General features: G+C 38.6%; 1 protein-coding gene and 1 non-coding gene across 4 annotated transcripts; one reads left to right on the top strand and one right to left on the bottom strand.

Moving 5' to 3' along the window:
- Nucleotides 1–385: 385 nt before the first annotated feature.
- Nucleotides 386–17,756, bottom strand: LOC6647819 (myosin heavy chain 95F). 3 transcript variants are annotated; one of them, XM_015177347.3, is made up of 18 exons: nucleotides 17,224–17,756; nucleotides 6,034–6,228; nucleotides 5,604–5,677; nucleotides 5,402–5,531; nucleotides 5,176–5,337; nucleotides 4,845–5,107; nucleotides 4,373–4,779; nucleotides 3,562–4,306; nucleotides 3,060–3,492; nucleotides 2,763–3,004; nucleotides 2,483–2,703; nucleotides 2,194–2,424; nucleotides 1,944–1,991; nucleotides 1,689–1,733; nucleotides 1,273–1,393; nucleotides 1,082–1,199; nucleotides 922–1,023; nucleotides 386–853 (listed from the first exon to the last, which is right to left on the bottom strand). In XM_015177347.3, exons 2-18 carry the CDS (start codon nucleotides 6,218–6,220, stop codon nucleotides 570–572), a joined length of 3,813 nt encoding a protein of 1,270 aa, XP_015032833.1. In that variant the 5' UTR covers nucleotides 6,221–6,228; nucleotides 17,224–17,756; the 3' UTR covers nucleotides 386–569. The 3 variants fall into 3 exon arrangements, with proteins under 3 accessions (XP_015032833.1, XP_023034578.1, XP_023034577.2); XM_023178810.2 differs by lacking the exon at nucleotides 17,224–17,756 and adding an exon at nucleotides 6,339–6,404; XM_023178809.2 differs by lacking the exons at nucleotides 1,689–1,733; nucleotides 17,224–17,756.
- Trnal-uaa lies at nucleotides 11,597–11,680 on the top strand. The gene has a single exon. It is a non-coding gene; the product is annotated as a tRNA-Leu (tRNA).
- Nucleotides 17,757–18,257: the final 501 nt, after the last annotated feature.

Raw genomic sequence — 18,257 nt, 5'->3', positions numbered from 1 at the left:
TCGATTTGAATTGAAAAGTGAAAGAATTATTCCCTCTATACATTTTTTAACCAAAATAAAACAATTTCCAAGTTCATTTCAAATATTTTTATTTTAAAATACTGTAAATATATATTTATATATATGTATGTATAATGCAATTATGTAAATGTATCGCAGTGAACTAAATACACAATTTAAATAGAATCCATTATAGACTAAATACAACTTGCCATTTTCATTATTTTTTTTTTATAATTTTTCTTTTTTTTTATCATTTGATTTCACACTTAGTAAATAATATAAGAGATGCATATATAAGGCCCCCGACGCCAGTTTTCTTCCATACACAGTCTGGGCGCATTAAAAAACTGAATTTTCCAAAAAAAAAATATATATACCTTGATATTTTTCTAGATTTTAATTGGACGCGGTTGCTTTTATCAACGATTCTTTTTGTTCTCGCTTGATTTATGCAAAAATATTCTGGAATTTCTTTACTGTTTGATAATTTAGACCATTGAAACGGAATATATATTAGAATTTTCATTTCATAAGTTTTGTTCCTAAATAGTTTGGGGATGTGTGGCCTATTGTTTTTGAACGCCAGCAGCAAGGGGACCATTTGTGTTAGCACCAACACCAAGATTCTTGTAGGCCCTGCCACCATTACGTTCCCATTCGCGATTGAATTCATGCTCGAGAATCTCAGCGCCACGCTTGCGGGTCAGACCCGTCTCCTCCAGACTCAGTTCGCACATTTGCATGTCATCGGTGCCGGCCACCAAGAGAATTGGTGGCTTATCGGCATGTAGTTCCATCTGACGAGCAATCCACTGGCCATCAAAATGGGCATACCACAGGCCACGCTTAGCTACGAGGTAAAGAGAAATCGAAATTAGCCTTTATTCAAATGGGGTTAAATCTTATTCGGAGACTTACTATTATCCGGCGCATTGGCACGCATAAAAGGTATGCGGAAATAGCGATGCTGAGCACTAACTATCTCCTGTATGGGCTGCACAATTGGTGGCTGTTTGAAGGCTGCAATAGACAATAGACATTGAATTGGTTTCCATACATATCGTTGTGCGCAACTTACCCGCCTCCATTACACTGCGTGGAGCACGTTCATTATCATCCATGGTGGTACGTTTGCGATTCTTTGCTTTCCAGGCATGATAGACCTTCAAACGACGATGGAACTCCTGACGACAGGCCTGTTAAAAACGAAACGCCCCTCTATTAGTTCTCAAATTGTCAAGAAATATGGATATAACCCTATCAACGTACCTCCAGTAGCTCAATATCACAGGAAGTATTGATAGCATCACGTAATTCCGAATACTTCCATTTGGATAAATCATATTTCTGTTTACCCAACGCCTGCTGTTGAGCTCGTACATTCTCCGATCTAAGGAGTAAATCCATTTCCGATTAGTTTTTTACAAAAATAAAATAATTACATCACATTACAAAGAAGCGCTCAAGCAAAACAAAGTGAGTTATCGATGGCATTTGAATGGATTCACAAATGGGATTTAGATCAAAACAATTCAATAAAAACTACTTTAACTAATGATTAATTTAGGCCAATTAGATATCTATAGTACAGGTATTAGTAATTATGCTTTTGTTAAGTGGACATTATAGTTTCCGTGTGTTAATTAAAAGTTATGAAAAGTTTTCTAAAACCAGCACCAACTCACTTATTCAAATAGCGCGAAGCAATGTTTGACACAACTTGTGAGAAACTTGTTTAGATATTTTGATTTTTCAAAAGTAAGAAAGAAGTAAAGATAATGGTAAAGGTAAAGATGATTTTTTCAATTTGTTTTTACATAATATTTCCAATTAGTTTTGAAAGCAAATAGGTAATTAAAAGCAATAGGAAAATAAATATACAAAAAATAGTAAAAATAAATTAAAAACAAATAAAATAAATTGTAAAGCGTGCTATATACCTGATCAGTTTGTTGGAACCCATGGGAGAGGCGTCATTCACACCACCACTGTGTGTGTGTCAAGTGTGTGTGTGTGTGTTTGGGTTGGGTGTGAGTGTGTGTATTTTCGGGATTGATTGTGGATTGTGTCGAGGGTGGAGGAGGGAAGGAAAACATTTTGGTGAGTTCATTAGATTATTTGTATAATACTCAAGAATCAAAAATATATGTAGATATATATACAATGGATATAGTTAATCTGTGTACGTACTTGCGTATAACAGGTGGACTATCTTCCACCTGACCATTGGATTCATTGGCTAGACGTAAGGCTAGTTCATGATCGCGACGCTCCTGTTCGAGTTGTTGGCGATACTTGGCATCATCTTTGGCCTCCTTTTCGAGTTGTGCCTGCAATGCTAGGGCAGCACGTCGATCCTCCTCCTCCTGGCGTAGACGTTGGGCTTCGGCATGCTTGCGTCGAGTTTCCATTTCCACTTTGCTGTTGAATGGAGATTTGATTAAAGATTGAGTTACATAAATGGCACAGTTCTACGTACAGTCGTTTGTTTTCGGCCTCTTCGCGTAGGCGAAGTTCTTCTGCTTCCTTAGCGGCACGTTCACGTTCGAGTTCTTCTTGTATTTTGCGCAAACGTTCCTGCTCTTCGGCCTGTTGTTGCTCCTTCAGTTTGGTATTCAAGTCCACAGTGAGCTTGTTCATATTGGCCATGACCACAGTGTACATGGAATCAATTTCACGCTGGGTAATACGAGGATTGAGCTGAAACGATGAATATTCCATTAGTGAAGATGTTAAAAGTGAAAACCATTGCAACTTACTTTGATCTTTTTGATGGCCTCATCTATTTGCCTGTAAATATCATTGACTCCACCAACGATTTCATCGCGTCCCATCTTCAGACCGCTGGCAATTTCGATTGTTTTTTGTGTATTGATGCGAATCTTGTTGATCTTGGCAATGCCCTGATAACGTGGACGATGCTGTTTACGAGCCAAATAACCGCGAGCAAGCTTCTGAGCCAACAGGACACATTTATTACGAAAGATGATGCGATTGCGCACTATAAAATAAATGTATTACTCTCGGTTTATAAATATTAGCTTGGCAAAACTTACGCTTGATGACGCATAGAGCTCCCAGCGCTGATTTAACCCAACGGGAACGTATCAGCCACTTCTTCACCTTGGCCACGATTGCCAGCATATTCTCTGGATCTGAACGCATAATGCGATCGAACTCCACGAACTTGCCAGGCCGGAAGAAGACCTTGGTGATGCCAAACTTAAAGTCCTTGGCACTTAGGTTGAGCGACTGGAACATGGCCTCGCAAAAGGTTCTAGCTGGTAGTGAAACCAATTCTGGCGGCAGCACCGACTTGTACATGCTATACAAATCGGCGAAAAGGACACGTGATGGAAAACCATGCTCCATCAACTCCAGGACAGAAATTGTGCCCGAACATTTCAATTGGGCCAAAGCCAGACTGCCCTCAAATTGGCGATCGATCATCTTGCTGTTGGGCTTAATGCAGCGTATAAAATTGGTGCCCTTTAAGAGAGAGAAAGAAAATAAAAGAGAGTGAGTGAGGAAGCTCATTGATTTCTATCTGTTACTTACGTTCTGCTCGAGTTTCTCCATCAGTTCGCCCAATTGAGTCTTGAATTTGGATCCCACAGATATGAAATTCAATTTACCACGTATAGAAGTGGAACTACCCGATGGGAATAGAGTCTTGAGCAATGGATTCTCGCACTCTTGGACAAGTCCCTCCAATGAGGCGTGCAATGCATCATTGTTCTTCTCTATGAACTGTTCCGTATTGTAGCAAACAGCGCCGGCGAAATGTCTCACCAAGAAACCTTCCTCATCGCGCAACGTGCGATGGGCCTTAAGGCGGGAGGAGCGCGGCAAACCCAAGCGATAGTGATTTGCCCAGGATTTGTGCACTTCGGCGGTGAAATGTGTGGGCGATGGTTTCGGCAGCTTGGATTCCTCATCGAGGAGCGTGAATATGCCATTCGATTTGGCCTCGATCAGTTCAATAATATCCTGATTATCGGTAAATGTTATCTCTGGTACATTGAGACCTTCTCGCTTATATAGTTCCTGTTCGTTCTTGAGAATGTTGTCGTTGAAGAATTTCTGAAGCTTCTCATTACAATAGTTGATGCAGAACTGTTCAAACGAATTGACAGTAAAGTACTCAAAGCCAGCTATATCCAGAACGCCAATATAGAAGTTTGAGGCCTGGAAGGGAATGCTCTGATTGATCAGACCAACAATGCGATCAAAGAGACGGCTGTAAATGGCCTTGGCCAAGGCATCGCGGGCATTGCTTGCCTCGTAGATCTTAAGAGGAACCCTACAAACGGAAAATTAGTAATTTAGTTTGCTTTCATATTAGAAAAATGTTCATTTGACTTCTTACATAATAACCGTGCCCTTGAATCCACCACCCTTGCTCTGCATGACACGTGAAACCAAAGCGGTACGCAGTTCGGTTTGATCCACACCAAGTAGAGTGCTTGTAATGGTCAAAGATTGCTCCGAAGCCTCTGAAACCTGACAGCCACCGCGGACATCGTCGGGTATTTCCTCAAAGGCAATGTTACCCAAATGCAGGACAGCAGCGACCAGGGAATATATGCCCAATTTTTCCGTCTCTGACATGCCCAGGCGACCCAAAGCCTTATCCAAATTATGGAAATGTTGATAGTCATCGATAATGGGATCCTTAAGCGGACCCTTCTGTTGGTGGTTCTTTGACTTCTGTGAGCCAGGTATCAATTGTTCGGTCTTGGCATTGGTAAAGTACTGTGTGCATCCAGATAGATACTATGCAAAGAAAAATGGGAAAGAATTAGATCAAGGAGACACTCTGAGACGAAGAAAATACTTACTCTATAATCATCTGGTTTGCCCAAATGCAATTTATCACGCAATTGTTGCGGAGCTCCAGCTAGGAGCATATAGAAAACATGATAATTACGCTCCTCGGCACTCTGTGTACAGATGCGACTCTTCTCGAGCAGATAATGTGAGATGTAACCACCCACCACTTGGCACTTGGCATCGTAGTGGACCTCAATGAATTTGCCAAAACGAGATGAGTTATTATTACGTGTTGTCTTGGCATTGCCAAAGGCCTCCAATACAGGATTAGCTGTTAGAGAAAAGGAAAGTATTTCTTTCCTAGATCAAGTGTCTTTTAGAATATTATTAGTTACTCACCATCTAATATCTTGGTTTCGATGGGGCCAGCACTATCATGTGAGTAGCATAGGTATTTGAGCAAATATTTAGTGGACTCTGTTTTACCGGCACCCGATTCGCCCGATACTATAATGGACTGCGACAACTTATAGACACGCATATCGCGTATGGCCTTATCAGCTGTGTGAAGTAATTAATATCATGATAATGATCTTGTTATGCGCCCAGTCAAGTCCATTCTTACCAATAGCAAACACATGCGGCGGAAGTTCACCCAGGGAACGTCCATTGTATTTCTTAATCGTATCGGGGGCATACAGCTCCTTAATCTCACGATAGGGATTCACAGCAATCAGTATGTTGGCCACATATGTCTAGAAATGGGTTAAAAAAGGTTTATTTTTTTGTTTAGTACGTTTCCAGTTTGTTGAGAGCTAACTACTCACGTAGATCTTGTCTTTGTAATAACGTGTTTTTAAATTGTCCAAAAAAGTTGCCTCATTGAGCAGCATAAGTTCACCTGGAAAATTAGAGCAAAAGTGAGGTCGGTTAACTGCTTTCACCTGGTCAGGGGCAGAGATGGAAATGGAGCAATCAAAACTCTGATTCGAATCATTCAAGTTGTTTTTGCTCACGTATAAAAAGTATAAATGTTAAATTTCTCTTAGATCATTTCTGGGTATTCTTCGAATCGTTGCCAGCTTATCTAGCTTAACATTTAAGATAAGAATTCTGCAGACTGCAGAATATTGAAATAACTGTCAAACATTTTAAAAACCAAATGTTTTTGACAACTGTTGAATATTTTTTTGTTACCCTCCAACTGATTACATAAGAGAGTCGCTTCTTTTTGGACAAATTTTGTGAATTACTTACAGTTATCATCATGATCCTGTGGCCCATCGCATGAGGAGTGTATATCATCGTGGTGACAAGTGCGTTTGGCATATTTTCGATCGATGGGTGTCACCTCAAATTCCTTGGCACCGATCTCTGTTATCCGTCCTTGTATGTAACCCTCATTGGCATCTCTCACCCACACTAGTTGGGTGTCCTCCAACATTTTGCGCACTGCAGACGAGAAGGGGAAGAAATGATGACTATTAGTACAAATGTCTAGAGCAAATCAGTGGGCTTTAAACAGTTGTAATCAAAATGAAAAATCTTATCGCACTACCAACATTTGTGTATGCCAAGTGGAAAAATAAAACACACTGTGTGAGCCGCGTCGTCAGAGTTCAGAATAGCAACTGAGGTGCTAGAGGAGAACCATATGCGAGCGATCGTCTCCGTGTACCTACTACCATTACTCCTCTCTTTTTCTCTGTCTCTCTCTCTCTGTCTTACAATCGGGTACGCTCCCTATCTGACGTTACTGGCGTCATTAGGGCCATTTTTGCCGTTTTTCAGTGTATTCGAACCGGTGTTTTATGGCCATGGTTCTGTGAGAGTTAACGTTTTCTCAGCTATTAACTTGTTCTCTCGCACAAACACACACAAACATACAGACACTCACTCCCAATCTCACCTTCTCATTGTGTTCTTCTGTCGCTGTGGCAATTTCAGTTTTCTGCTTCTTTTGCTTTCCGTTTATATGTGTGTCTATTCATTGGTTACCTTTCTTGGTCATGCATTCACTGACTCATGGGCGGTTGCGACGCGTCGCTGGTTTAATGATAAGCCACACACAAGCCCCAACTCCACCAACCGTGTAGGTGTTGACAACAAAATCAAACTACTGGGAGACGGAACAAATATGATGACCTTGTGTTGTTAGAACAATCCTAGGAAATGTTTACCATGCCACGGCCCCCACCTCAACCAACTAAACCGCAAAAAGTATCTTTCTCCAGAGAGAGAGAGGAAGAGAGAGTATCTCATTTCAGTAAGCGAGACAATGACGTTGACAATTGTTTTAGCCGCAGCGCGTCAAGGTGAAATCCATTTATTTAGTTCGCTGGGTTAATGGTGCCTCGAATCGTAGAGGGTAACTACACTATGAGAACGAAAAGATTTTATTGTTGTCGGGTAGAAAACAATAGAATAGCTTTGGGGGAAATGTCAACTGAAATGTAATCTTCCCCCACCGTCGCGCAGTCCGCGCATAAATTAAGATACATTTGCAACAACACACAAAAAAGTGCTAAATTATTAAATGATTGTTAAGCGTTATTTCATTTTGCCAAATGAGTCAAACAAAGAGAGATCTCAGATACAGAGCGAGAGAGAACACAAGAGTGGGTCGAATTGCCAAGAAAGGCGCGCTATGAAGTATTGTGGGTGTTCCAATGCCGAGAATAGTAATTGTTATAAAGAGAGATTCCATTTAATGATTAGAGATCTTTATGCAAATAAACTAATGTGCTTTCACTTTAATTACAATGGAAAATTTATTACTTTAGCCAAGTGGTTTGAAAACAATATCTTTAAAGAGTTTCTAATTCTAATTTCAAGATGAATCATACAGCTGAACTGAAATATATAACCCAAATGCATTGAGAGAGAACCTTATCAACAATCTATTCACAACGTCACGTTTGGCTCTGGTTCTTCCCCCGACTCAAACGAAACTATTATCAAACTCACGAGTGTCTCAGAGTGTTATTACCAATTTTATTGAACCCCATTTCAGGCGTATCGTGTTTTTCTTTCTTTTATCTGTGCAGCAACTGCAATCCAGTCCATCATAATTAGCCTAGTTTGGTCTCTAAAGAAAGTGGAACTTAACCTTTTGCATATGGCGGCTGTTGCAATTGCTTTATAATGTGCCAAGGAAATTAACAACAATTTTTCAGGCAATTTAACATAATCTCGATTATGCAGATAGCGAGTGAGAGAGTATATATGTACATACATACATATAGAAAATGTATGAAATGCTGATGATGATGATGATATGGAGAAGGCAAACACATGCAACCAAGCAACAAAGAGTTGAATGTTGTCGCCTTCTATGTTGGCAATTTGTCTGAGCACTTGAATCTTTGGCCAGGGAGGAGGCGACAGCGGCATAAATTATAGAAAGAAAGAATAAAACTGAAGTATAGAGAAGAAGTTGCCTAGGAAACATACAGAGAGAGAGAGAGAAAAAAAAAAAAGTTGTATGCAACATTTGATGGCCGTTTATACATACATACATGGAGAACTTTGAAGAGAAGTTGACTGGCAGCATTCTTGCTGATTGCATTGCATGGAAATGCATGTCCCCCCCAGAAGAGTTCAGTTTTCCCAGTCCCCCCAACCAACCCAAGAGGGGCAGCACAAATGACTTTGATGACGGGAGGAAACGGCTTCAAGATGACATTGACAATGGCCAGGCCAGGCAAGACAAAACGCAAAACCAAGGTGCTACCATAAATGGGCGACACAGAGAGACAGACAGACGAGAGAATCAGCCTGCCGCAAGTCATGCTCCAAGACGTCAAGAGCTTATGAAATGTGAAGCCACCGCCATCAGGTCTTTTTCACTCTGGTTTTTGTTATTTTTGTGTTCAGTAAATGGACATAAAGATTGAACTGCAAATGGTAAGAAACAAAAAAAAAAAGAGCTAACAGGCTTATTTTGCTTTGCATCGAGACCGTAACCCGAGGCCCATGCACATGACATGACACCAAGTCAAAGCAAGCAAAGGGCCGGCCAATTAGCCAAAAGCTTAGCCAGTAAAAGCAGACGCCTCTTTAGAAACGGCCGCGTTTCAAACTTGTGTAGTTATGTTTTGTTTTTTTTTGCGGGGTCACATGATATCATCAGACAGAATGTTTACCTACTGTCCGACCGACAGACTCGCCCTTTTCCTTTGCGTGTCTGTGATTTATTATTGCAATTTTCCTGAATTAAAATGAAGGCATGGGTGTACAATGTTTGTATTCTAGTCTTAATGCTTTATGCATTAGGCAAAGTGCCAAGTAGACATATCACAGATTTCGAATCGCATGACAATATGGGGGAAAAGCCTGAATAGTCACGGCTCAAGTTTGGATTCAGAAGCTAATGACCTGACTGAAGAGAATTCCGACTTCCTTAAAAAACTTCTCCATGTACATATATAGTAAAATCAGATTAAATTCGTTCTTAATTGTTCTGGACAATTGTATTCCTTTGGACTACATTCTGTGATACACTTTGGATTTGATTTATCACCTCAGTAAACAAGGTTTCTAATTACACTGAAGTTCGAGAGAAAGACCGAGTGTTTTTAAGGCCAACGTACTTGGCCAAAATTATTATCGGTCAGTCAGGAAAAACTCTTTGTTTTCTGTAATGATCGATGGAAATAAAGATGTGCTATTAAAGTCTACTGCGTACAAACAATTGTTTTAACTACAGAATTTAACAAGTCATTTGGCTTATATCAAACAATAAGTTTAATAATTAAACGCCATAATAATAAATAATGACCGTCTCTTATTTCGGTTCGAGATTAGATTACGAAAATTTGCTCTGGTAATAAAGTTTTAATTAAATAAAGTTCATTTAACTTACCAGCGTTGGGATTGTTATTAGTATTTGAGTAGAAATCCATTTTGTAGTAGATATATCTTCTCTCAATAGGTTAATTAGAGTGCAATGCACCAAATAACAACAAGAGGGCAACTCCCTTTTGTTTTTTTCTTCCAACTTTTACCACCTAAGAGGCAGACAATAAGGAGGATATACGAAGGGTGTAGCACTTGAGGGGTTGTGCCTGACAACAGCCTGTGCAATTTTTGGACTGAGTTTTCACTATCGATTAAACACTTTGCTTTTCACTTGGCTTTCCCATTTTTCGAAACGTTGGATAAATTCACTACGATTACGCTTTGAGCGTTTCGCTTTTAATTCAATTTTAATCGAATTTCCTCGATTGAAAAGCGAGAATAGGTGTTGCTTGCAATTTCTGACCTACATTACAGTATTATAAAATGGCAACAGATGAGAGATTGAAGGCAGATGGAGCAGACTCCAAGCAGATGGACTATCCAATTTAGGTATCCAAGATTTTAAACTTTTCACAAATGACGCACTTTCGATTGGCAATAATAACAAAAAATTCGCTGTTGTTGTTGTTGTTGTTGTTGTTGTGGTGCAGTTTTCACCCAGTAACCGAGTTCCTTTTTTTGTGGACACCCCGCCCCGTGATGATGCCGCGCGAGTGAGAAAAAGAGAGAGAGCTGACGAGAGATGGCAAACAGACGCGACACGTGGCACATCGGGCAACTGACTGCAACGAGCTCTCAAAATGCACTGAATTTTGCGGATTCTGGGCAGGATGCTTTCGCTTACCGGGAGAGGGTAGTTATTGCTTTAATATCGTAAACGATATTTCCAGTTTTAAGTTACTGCGCCGAATCCGCAATTGCCACAAGTCTCTCTGTGTTGCCTGTGTGTGGGTGTCACAGTAATGATTCCATTTGCGTGTCAGAGATGTGTGTATTGTCAGTGAGTGTTGTGTGCCTCTTCCCTCTGATCATATTGTTTATGCTCCAATTCAGGGCGAACAATGGTCCCCAAAAAACACTTCAACCTCAAGTTTAGCCCGAAGCCACCAGGAAGTAAACTCTGTGCTGCATGATGACTCTTTCTCTCTAACGCACAACAATACAATTATATACATTAAAGTTTCAGTTTGGCGCAACAATTTCCGGTATAACTTACACCCGGCCCACACAATGTGTCAAATGAAGTTGACCATACTTTTGACTCGTGCAAGGGCTAGAATAAGATTTAGTATCTAACAATAAGACCCTCAGATCTCATCCCATAAAGCTTTTAGATAAGCTTTTTGCATAATGCAGCGTTAGATAAGGTCAGAGAGATATAGAGAAAAAGAGAGAGAGAGATCAGAAATCGCACTGAACTGTGACTGACTGTTGTTACAGAAAGGGGTTGACGGGGCAATGGCGAGGGTTGGCGTGGGGTGAGGTGAGGAATTCGTACCTCCTCCATTGTGTGCCTATCAGCTGTCTGCCGGACTGGCCCTCGCCCAAGCGTTTTTATTATTTCAGATTAACAACGATACGAGAAACCAAACAAAAAGTGGCAAATTCTGTTTATATACATACATACATAGGTATAGTAAAGGCTGCTATCGCAAGAGTTCTATATATAGAAACTTACATAGAAACGAATTGCGCTTGAAACAGTGTTGGTTCAAATCCCCTCCAGGGTCAAGGACTAACCTTTAACTAATATTTAAAGTATTTTGTATATTTTGTTACAATATTAATTAAGATTTTTTTTTATTTAATTATTATATTTAGTCCACTTGCAATGCATTCGATAATTAATTTGAGAATAAAATTATATATTATGTATAATATTAATACAATTGAATTTTTCAATTAATTCACATGACAATACAACTAACAACAACAACAACATGTGACACACAGAAACAACCCTCATATTGACTGAGAATGAAATATTCATGTAGCACATTCGGAGCACAGGCAGACACAAGTCAGGTTGGCCGAGCGGTCTAAGGCGCCAGATTTAAGCTCTGGTTCTCGAGAGAGAGCGTGGGTTCGAACCCCACACCTGACAAGTCAAAAGTGAAATGTAATTTTTTTTTTTATTTTTAATAGAAAAATAAATAAACAATTTTTTTCTCAAAATCATTCTATCTATATTTTGTTAACAATTTCGTAGCTTAAGGAAATTTTAAAATTAATTTTTCTATTTTACTTTTATTAGATCAATACGTAAGAACTTTTTCAACACAATAAAGTGTCATCTATGTATAAAAAAAATGCTAACTCTTACACAATTTCAATGGTTTTTATTTGTTTTGCCTTTTTTGAACAATTATAAGAGGACAGGAACTTGAAATAATTGAAAGGAAATAATTGAAAGGAAATAATTTGAATTATTTTGTTATAGTGTTCTAATAATTTTTAATTTTTTTGATTTTTCTTGTTCATTTTATAAAAAAGTTGAAGAATGGAAAAAAAATATATATTATAATAAAAAAGAAAATAGTGAAAGAGATAATTTAACGTTCTTATGAATGTTTTAAATTAGATTTTTTTCATAAAAAAGTATAAATCATTTATTTCAAATTCGAGGTTTGTAAAAGATATAAGTTTAAATTGAAGAATCAAAGATTTTGGAGTGCCTCCTTTTTGGCTATGTATTACATACATGACTTACAGCAGGGGAGACTATTTTCTATTCAAAAAACTATTCTAATATAGTACTGCGGTTAGAGTCGAGTCTTCCTTCCGTTTGGCCTAAACCCACTAACCATAAAGCAAAGCGTACGGGAAGGTCTCTGTGGCCGTTACCTGTGTTGAATAATTAACAATCACGTTGTTGTTGTTGTTGTTCGTTATGCGTCTATTGTTTGTAGATATGCTGGCTTTTATGTCTATGTCTGCATGTATGCCACATTGTGTTATGTATTCTGTTGCACATTGCGCAATACGAATTTGTTGCGTTAAATAAATGCAAGAGTTTAAGCATTTCTTTGCTCACACGGGGGGGAAAACTAATTTATAACTCTCGAGATCATCCAAAGGGGAAACAAAAGTGAGTTTTTTAGGCGTTTGCTTTGTCGATTTATCTTTTCAGACTGTGACTGATGATTATTCAAAGATGATTTCGTTGAAGAAGACCGAACGGGTCTCAATCAATTTAAATTGAAAATTGATTGAATGAAATTGAATCAATAATTATTAGATTAAGTTGAAAAGAAATCGATTTTTCCTTTCGAAATGCAAAATGTGGTCTTACACAAGTTCCCCAAAGAGTATCTGTGGTTTTTCTTCCTACTTTGCCCTATTTCTACCACTTCCCGATGGCATACAAAGAGATTGAGACAATTGCCATAATTTCATAACCCAAAGCAAGACAATAACAAAAGCTAGTTTACCATTCTTCCTACATTGTGGAAGAAAAATGAAAAACCATTTCGTATTAGCTGCCAGTGGCACAGAAAAACGCAAAACACAGAGAGACAAAAACACAAACCACGAATATTGTGTAATAATTGCGACACTTGAACTTACAAGCCATGAAGAACTGTCTGAGCTGGCCCCAAAAAAAAAAAAAGAGAAGACAAGAAGTGAAATAAAAGCGCGATGAGAACGAAGAACCGTTAGCAAAATAATAAATCGCTGGGGCATTTCATTGGAATTTTATGAACATTGTCTTGGTAATACGACAAAAGATCTTAGAATTGTTTAGGCCCGGCCAGAAGCTCAGGCCCTAATTCCTAACACTTTCTATAGCCAACGACATGATAATACTCTTACAAATTTTACGCTTTCTGTAATTGAATAATGAGTGTTAACTGCAGATGCTCTTTTTGTATTTCTGCAATTTCTCTGTTAAAGTTAATGTACCCAGTTTATTTGTTTTTGGGAGAGTGTATAATAAGAATCTAAAAACCAGTTACGCTTTTGCTGGTCAGTTCTTTGACCAAATCGTTTCAATATCAAGTTCAACCAGTCAAGCGCAGCAGGCTCAACTACCAAACTGGGAACCTGGAACTGGGAACTTGGAACTGGGAACTCAGGGACGTGGACACACTAACTAACTGTGCGACAGGTTCGCGGGGGCCAACTGAGCGCATTCATGGCAGGGATTTGCAACCAGTTGAACCAGTTGCTATCCATTTATTTGCAGCTGCCACATGCCAAAATGGGGAGTAGAAAATGCTGATGAGTCATCTGTATTAACTAGCCCTAAATTAACCAAGGGTCAAGAGGGGGGCCCAATAGAGGAGCTGCAGCTGTATGCCCCAAAAGCGCGTTACAGGAACATGATTTGTACGTTTCGTCTTTCTACTTTAAAAACATTTTCATTTTGTTGTTTTGTTTACGGGCTAAAGTTCACTGTACCGTAAAGTGAAACAAAAAACGCTGAGCATGCGCAAATCAACGAGCGAAACAAGTTTCGGAGCGTTTTATATATTTTGGTTTTCGGTAGCGACCCCCCGCAAATGCAGAGAGCTTAGTTTTTCCAGTGCAGCGAAGTTCAACGACTGACTGACTGGCAACAATCATCAAAACGCCTGTCCGTCTGTCCATTCATACGAGTTACTTGGAAGAAAATAAACTGCAAAGACTAAAAACATTGGATTGGATTTTTGTCGATAGTTAAACGTCGCGCAAGTGGAACCAATTAATGCACAAAAAGAAAGGAAAACGAAGGAAAGAAAAAAACCAAAACAAAATGAAAAGAGGAAAACTCTTGATGAAGAAATACGCTGAAACCATTTAACACTTGGCGTTTCCTTGTTTACAACAGTTTTTCCTACAGAAAGGGGGAAGAGGTATCTTTCCCTCCTTAGTTTGTGCGGCATGGTAAGCCATTTGAGGAGGGGGTCAACACATGTTCACAGATTTTAACCATATGCTTCACGTCCATCGTCACCCTCCCCCTCCCTTTATGCTCATTTCAATGGCCAAGTGCACTTGCCAGACCTATATATGTACATGATGTGAAACAATATTCAAATAAATGAGCAATACAGAAAAATAAATATATAGGTACCTATATTTATTTGACTGGTAAACATTTTAGGAGTTTTTGTGCTAGCCCATGTTAACTAAACTTTTGGCCTTTATTTGTTGTTGTTATCGTTCAACATTTAATCTTATCTCTAATTTAACAGTGCAGGTATTTGTTTTGGCCCACCAAACAAAACGATATAAAGAAATGGAAACAAAGCGAATTGAAATTTCATAAAAAAAGAAAGTCTCTAATATTCACACACTTGTCGTCATTTATTCAACAAAACATATTTTTAGACTAATGGGAATGTCATTAATAATCGCTTTTTGTCTAAAGTTATCTCAGCTTGTTTGGAAATTAATTATTACAAGATTTATAAATAGATTGCAAGCCATTTAAAAAAAAGTCAAGAGTTGGCAAATTTTGACATGGGAAATGGCAAACCTTAATTGTTTTTGGGTTTCAAGAATTAGTTTGAATTAGATTCTCATGGAATAATTGGTAATAAAACGCGAAATTAATTTAAGATATATTTCAATGTGCCACAACGGAAGTTGACGTAACTATTTAGTGGGTTGGGGGTTTGGCTGACCGTTAGAGTTCGTGATGTAACAACAGGAAACTCTAGCCATTAGATAGATATACATGTATCTCTCTTCATGCATTTCATTAAGTTAACTCATTAAGCAAAAGGGGCACATCATGCATTGCCATTTTGCATTTGGTATAAGCTAACCGAAACATAAACAGACAAACATATAAAAACAGAAGAAAACAAGATGCAAAAACATAAAAAATTATGTTAATTTATCTAGAAAACAAAAGCTGCAATTAAACCGCTAATACAAACAGACACACACACACACTCATAGTGACTTTCTCTTGGAAAAACAAAAAATTAACAGCGACTATTTTTTCACTTTTGTCTCATATGCAAATCTCAATCCATCTAACGCATCTGGGCACTTAAAAAACTGAAAGGGGTTAGGCCGCAATATTTTTGTAAATATATATGCAAAGTTGTCTCTCTTTTGTTTCGATTTATTATAGCCACACATACATACATATATAACTTTGCTTTGTTTAGTTAAATATTCTGCAAAATAATTTTTGCATGCCTCAGAAGGGCAGCTGCTGACTGTGCTCTGGAAAAAGAAGCAAGCATGAACGAAGGTGTGTTCTCCTCCTCTGATCAGGATCGACATTTGAGTTCCTGTCAGAGCTACATATACACAACAGGCCCTTATATGTATGTAGGTTCTGTGTGGCGCGTGCAAAAATCCCCTTTGGGCAGCACTTTTTCTACTCGTTTCATGGTATCAAAGACACAACATAGAGGCCAAAACAGAGGGAGGGCAGTGGGCTGGGTGGTGCCGGAGGGAAGGGATATTCGGTTTGGCTGAGTGACAGCTACAATAACGACAACAAGCAATGCTTAACCGGTAGATAAACCAAGAAATAGCTGGCAAGAATCGAATTCTGTATACACTTTCTACGATTGGCAAAGAGATTACAAACTTAAGAAAGTATTTACTAGAAAAGTGCATCTTTCTGGTTCACAGTGAATCGGATTAAAGGTTCTCTTAAATATATCCTTGTTATTGTGAAATGAGGTGTTTCTCTTATCTTATAGACACATCTACATACTTTTTCTCTCAGTGACAGACTTTCACAGATAACTCCAGAAAATATATTGAATTTATTTTGAATTTATTTGCCTAATATGTATAAGTTTTATACCCTACAACCAAGATAGTGTATAATCTGGCTTTGGTTGGTATTGTGCTGTATTGTAAAGCCCTTTTAATTGGCTTTAAAATGTGCAGAATCGAATGGGCACGTTCTGGTGACAACGGCGACGACGACGACGATGACGTTGACTCTGGACAGGAACACGCATGAGACGCGACGATATGACGCCTAAATGATGAGGTTTTCAAGGAAGCGGATACATAAATAAATGAATTGCACATAAATTCTATGTACTGCAAGTGATATAAAATATATATCTACATATATATTTTTTGTTTATTTCCGTAGACTCAATTAAAATTTGTTGAGGAATCGCTTTTGAAACGAGAACCTCTAACTTCAAACAGAGAGGGGGAGCGAGCGATGTTGACATTGACTCTAAATTTAGTATCCCTTAGCCCTGTCCCTCTCTCGCTATCTATAACTATCTCTTTCTATATCTGTGCGGGAGTGAGCAGCTGTGAATGGGAATGGAATTGGTGGATGGTTGACAAATGTTTGGTTGTTTTTTTCTTCTCCTGCGGGGGTGACAAGGGCAGTTGCGACTGCGCTCTCTCCCTCTCTGTATGTACATATGTACATACATTTATACATTTTATATTTCATAATTTCTCAATGCACCGTCACGTTTTTATATATGTACATATGTAGAACGTATGTGTATAAGGTCCCAGTAGTTTTGCTTTTTGACAAACTTAACAAAAAAGACAACAAAAAAAAAACAAAAAAAACAGAAAAGATGGAAAATAAAAAGTTCCGCCTTTGCTTATCACAGCTTTATGTTGCACTCAAAATCAAAGATAATGAAAAAAGGTGAACGAATGACGGGTAAATAAAAATCTCAGGCTTACAGGTTCTCTAAGGACTTCGATGCTTACCTGTTGCTGCCGCTGCTGTTTCTTCTTGCGTGCCGCCGTTGCGTCGTCTTACGGGGATACGGGGGGCCGCTTGGAGTTCAAGCGACCTTCGACCTTTCTATGGATCAAATCACTTCACCTGTCGCTGGAGGATCAAACCGATGCACACACACACATAAAAAACGCGCACCACACACAAATAAAATCGCAAACTTTTTGAATACCGTCGTTTTTTGGTGGGAGCAAGAATTTTGATACTGCAATCTAAAAATTAAGAAAAACGGTGAAACGCGCCAGAAAAAAATACACAAAAAGTTGACGTATTTCAACTGAGTGTTTTGTTTATATTTTTTTTAATTTTGTTTTTGCTTCAGTAAAATTTATAAGCCACAATCACACACCGATCAATGGAAAAGCGATCCCGACATTCGCGCAGCCGCAATTGTTAGTGTTTATTAAACTTTTTAATTTTGGTTAATTTATCCAATTGGCCAAATATAAATTTACTAGATATCAATATCCGCCGATATCGCGACCGCACACCCTCGCTGCTTGAAAAATAATAACAACAAACGAAACAGTGTTGCCAAATTAGCCTTTTTTCCGTCAAATGTGGAATTCGCCCGAGCGAATATTCGCGGTAAAATTTAAAAAATTGGCCATTCGCCCTAAAACCTTGCCTTTTCGCCTTAAAAAATTGACACTCGCCGCTCATCGAACCACCTCATAACAATGATGCCAACTCGAACATGTTCGCCTCGACTCTCTTAAATTTGCTTTTGGCGCCTGTAGTCTCTATATCCAACACTGATTTGCAAATTTTCCGCTAACAACATTAACTGTCTTATCTTATTTATGAAATACAAATTAAACAAATTTAAAAACTCCCAAGACTGAAATTTTAAAATAGGGGTTCAAATACTGGGTTATGTTGCAATTGGGCGAATTGAGAAGATTCGAGGCGAAGTGTCTGCACTGAGAGAAAAGGAAAACATAGACCAATAAGAGGAAAAAGTTTGTTATTGTTTTATTATACATATATGCATTTCCTATGT

Source organism: Drosophila willistoni, chromosome 3R (assembly GCF_018902025.1).
Source record: "Drosophila willistoni isolate 14030-0811.24 chromosome 3R, UCI_dwil_1.1, whole genome shotgun sequence".
Taxonomy (NCBI): Eukaryota; Metazoa; Arthropoda; class Insecta; order Diptera; family Drosophilidae; genus Drosophila; species Drosophila willistoni.
Note: the sequence above shows the minus strand (reverse complement) of the source record. Positions and strands in the feature narration are given on the sequence as shown.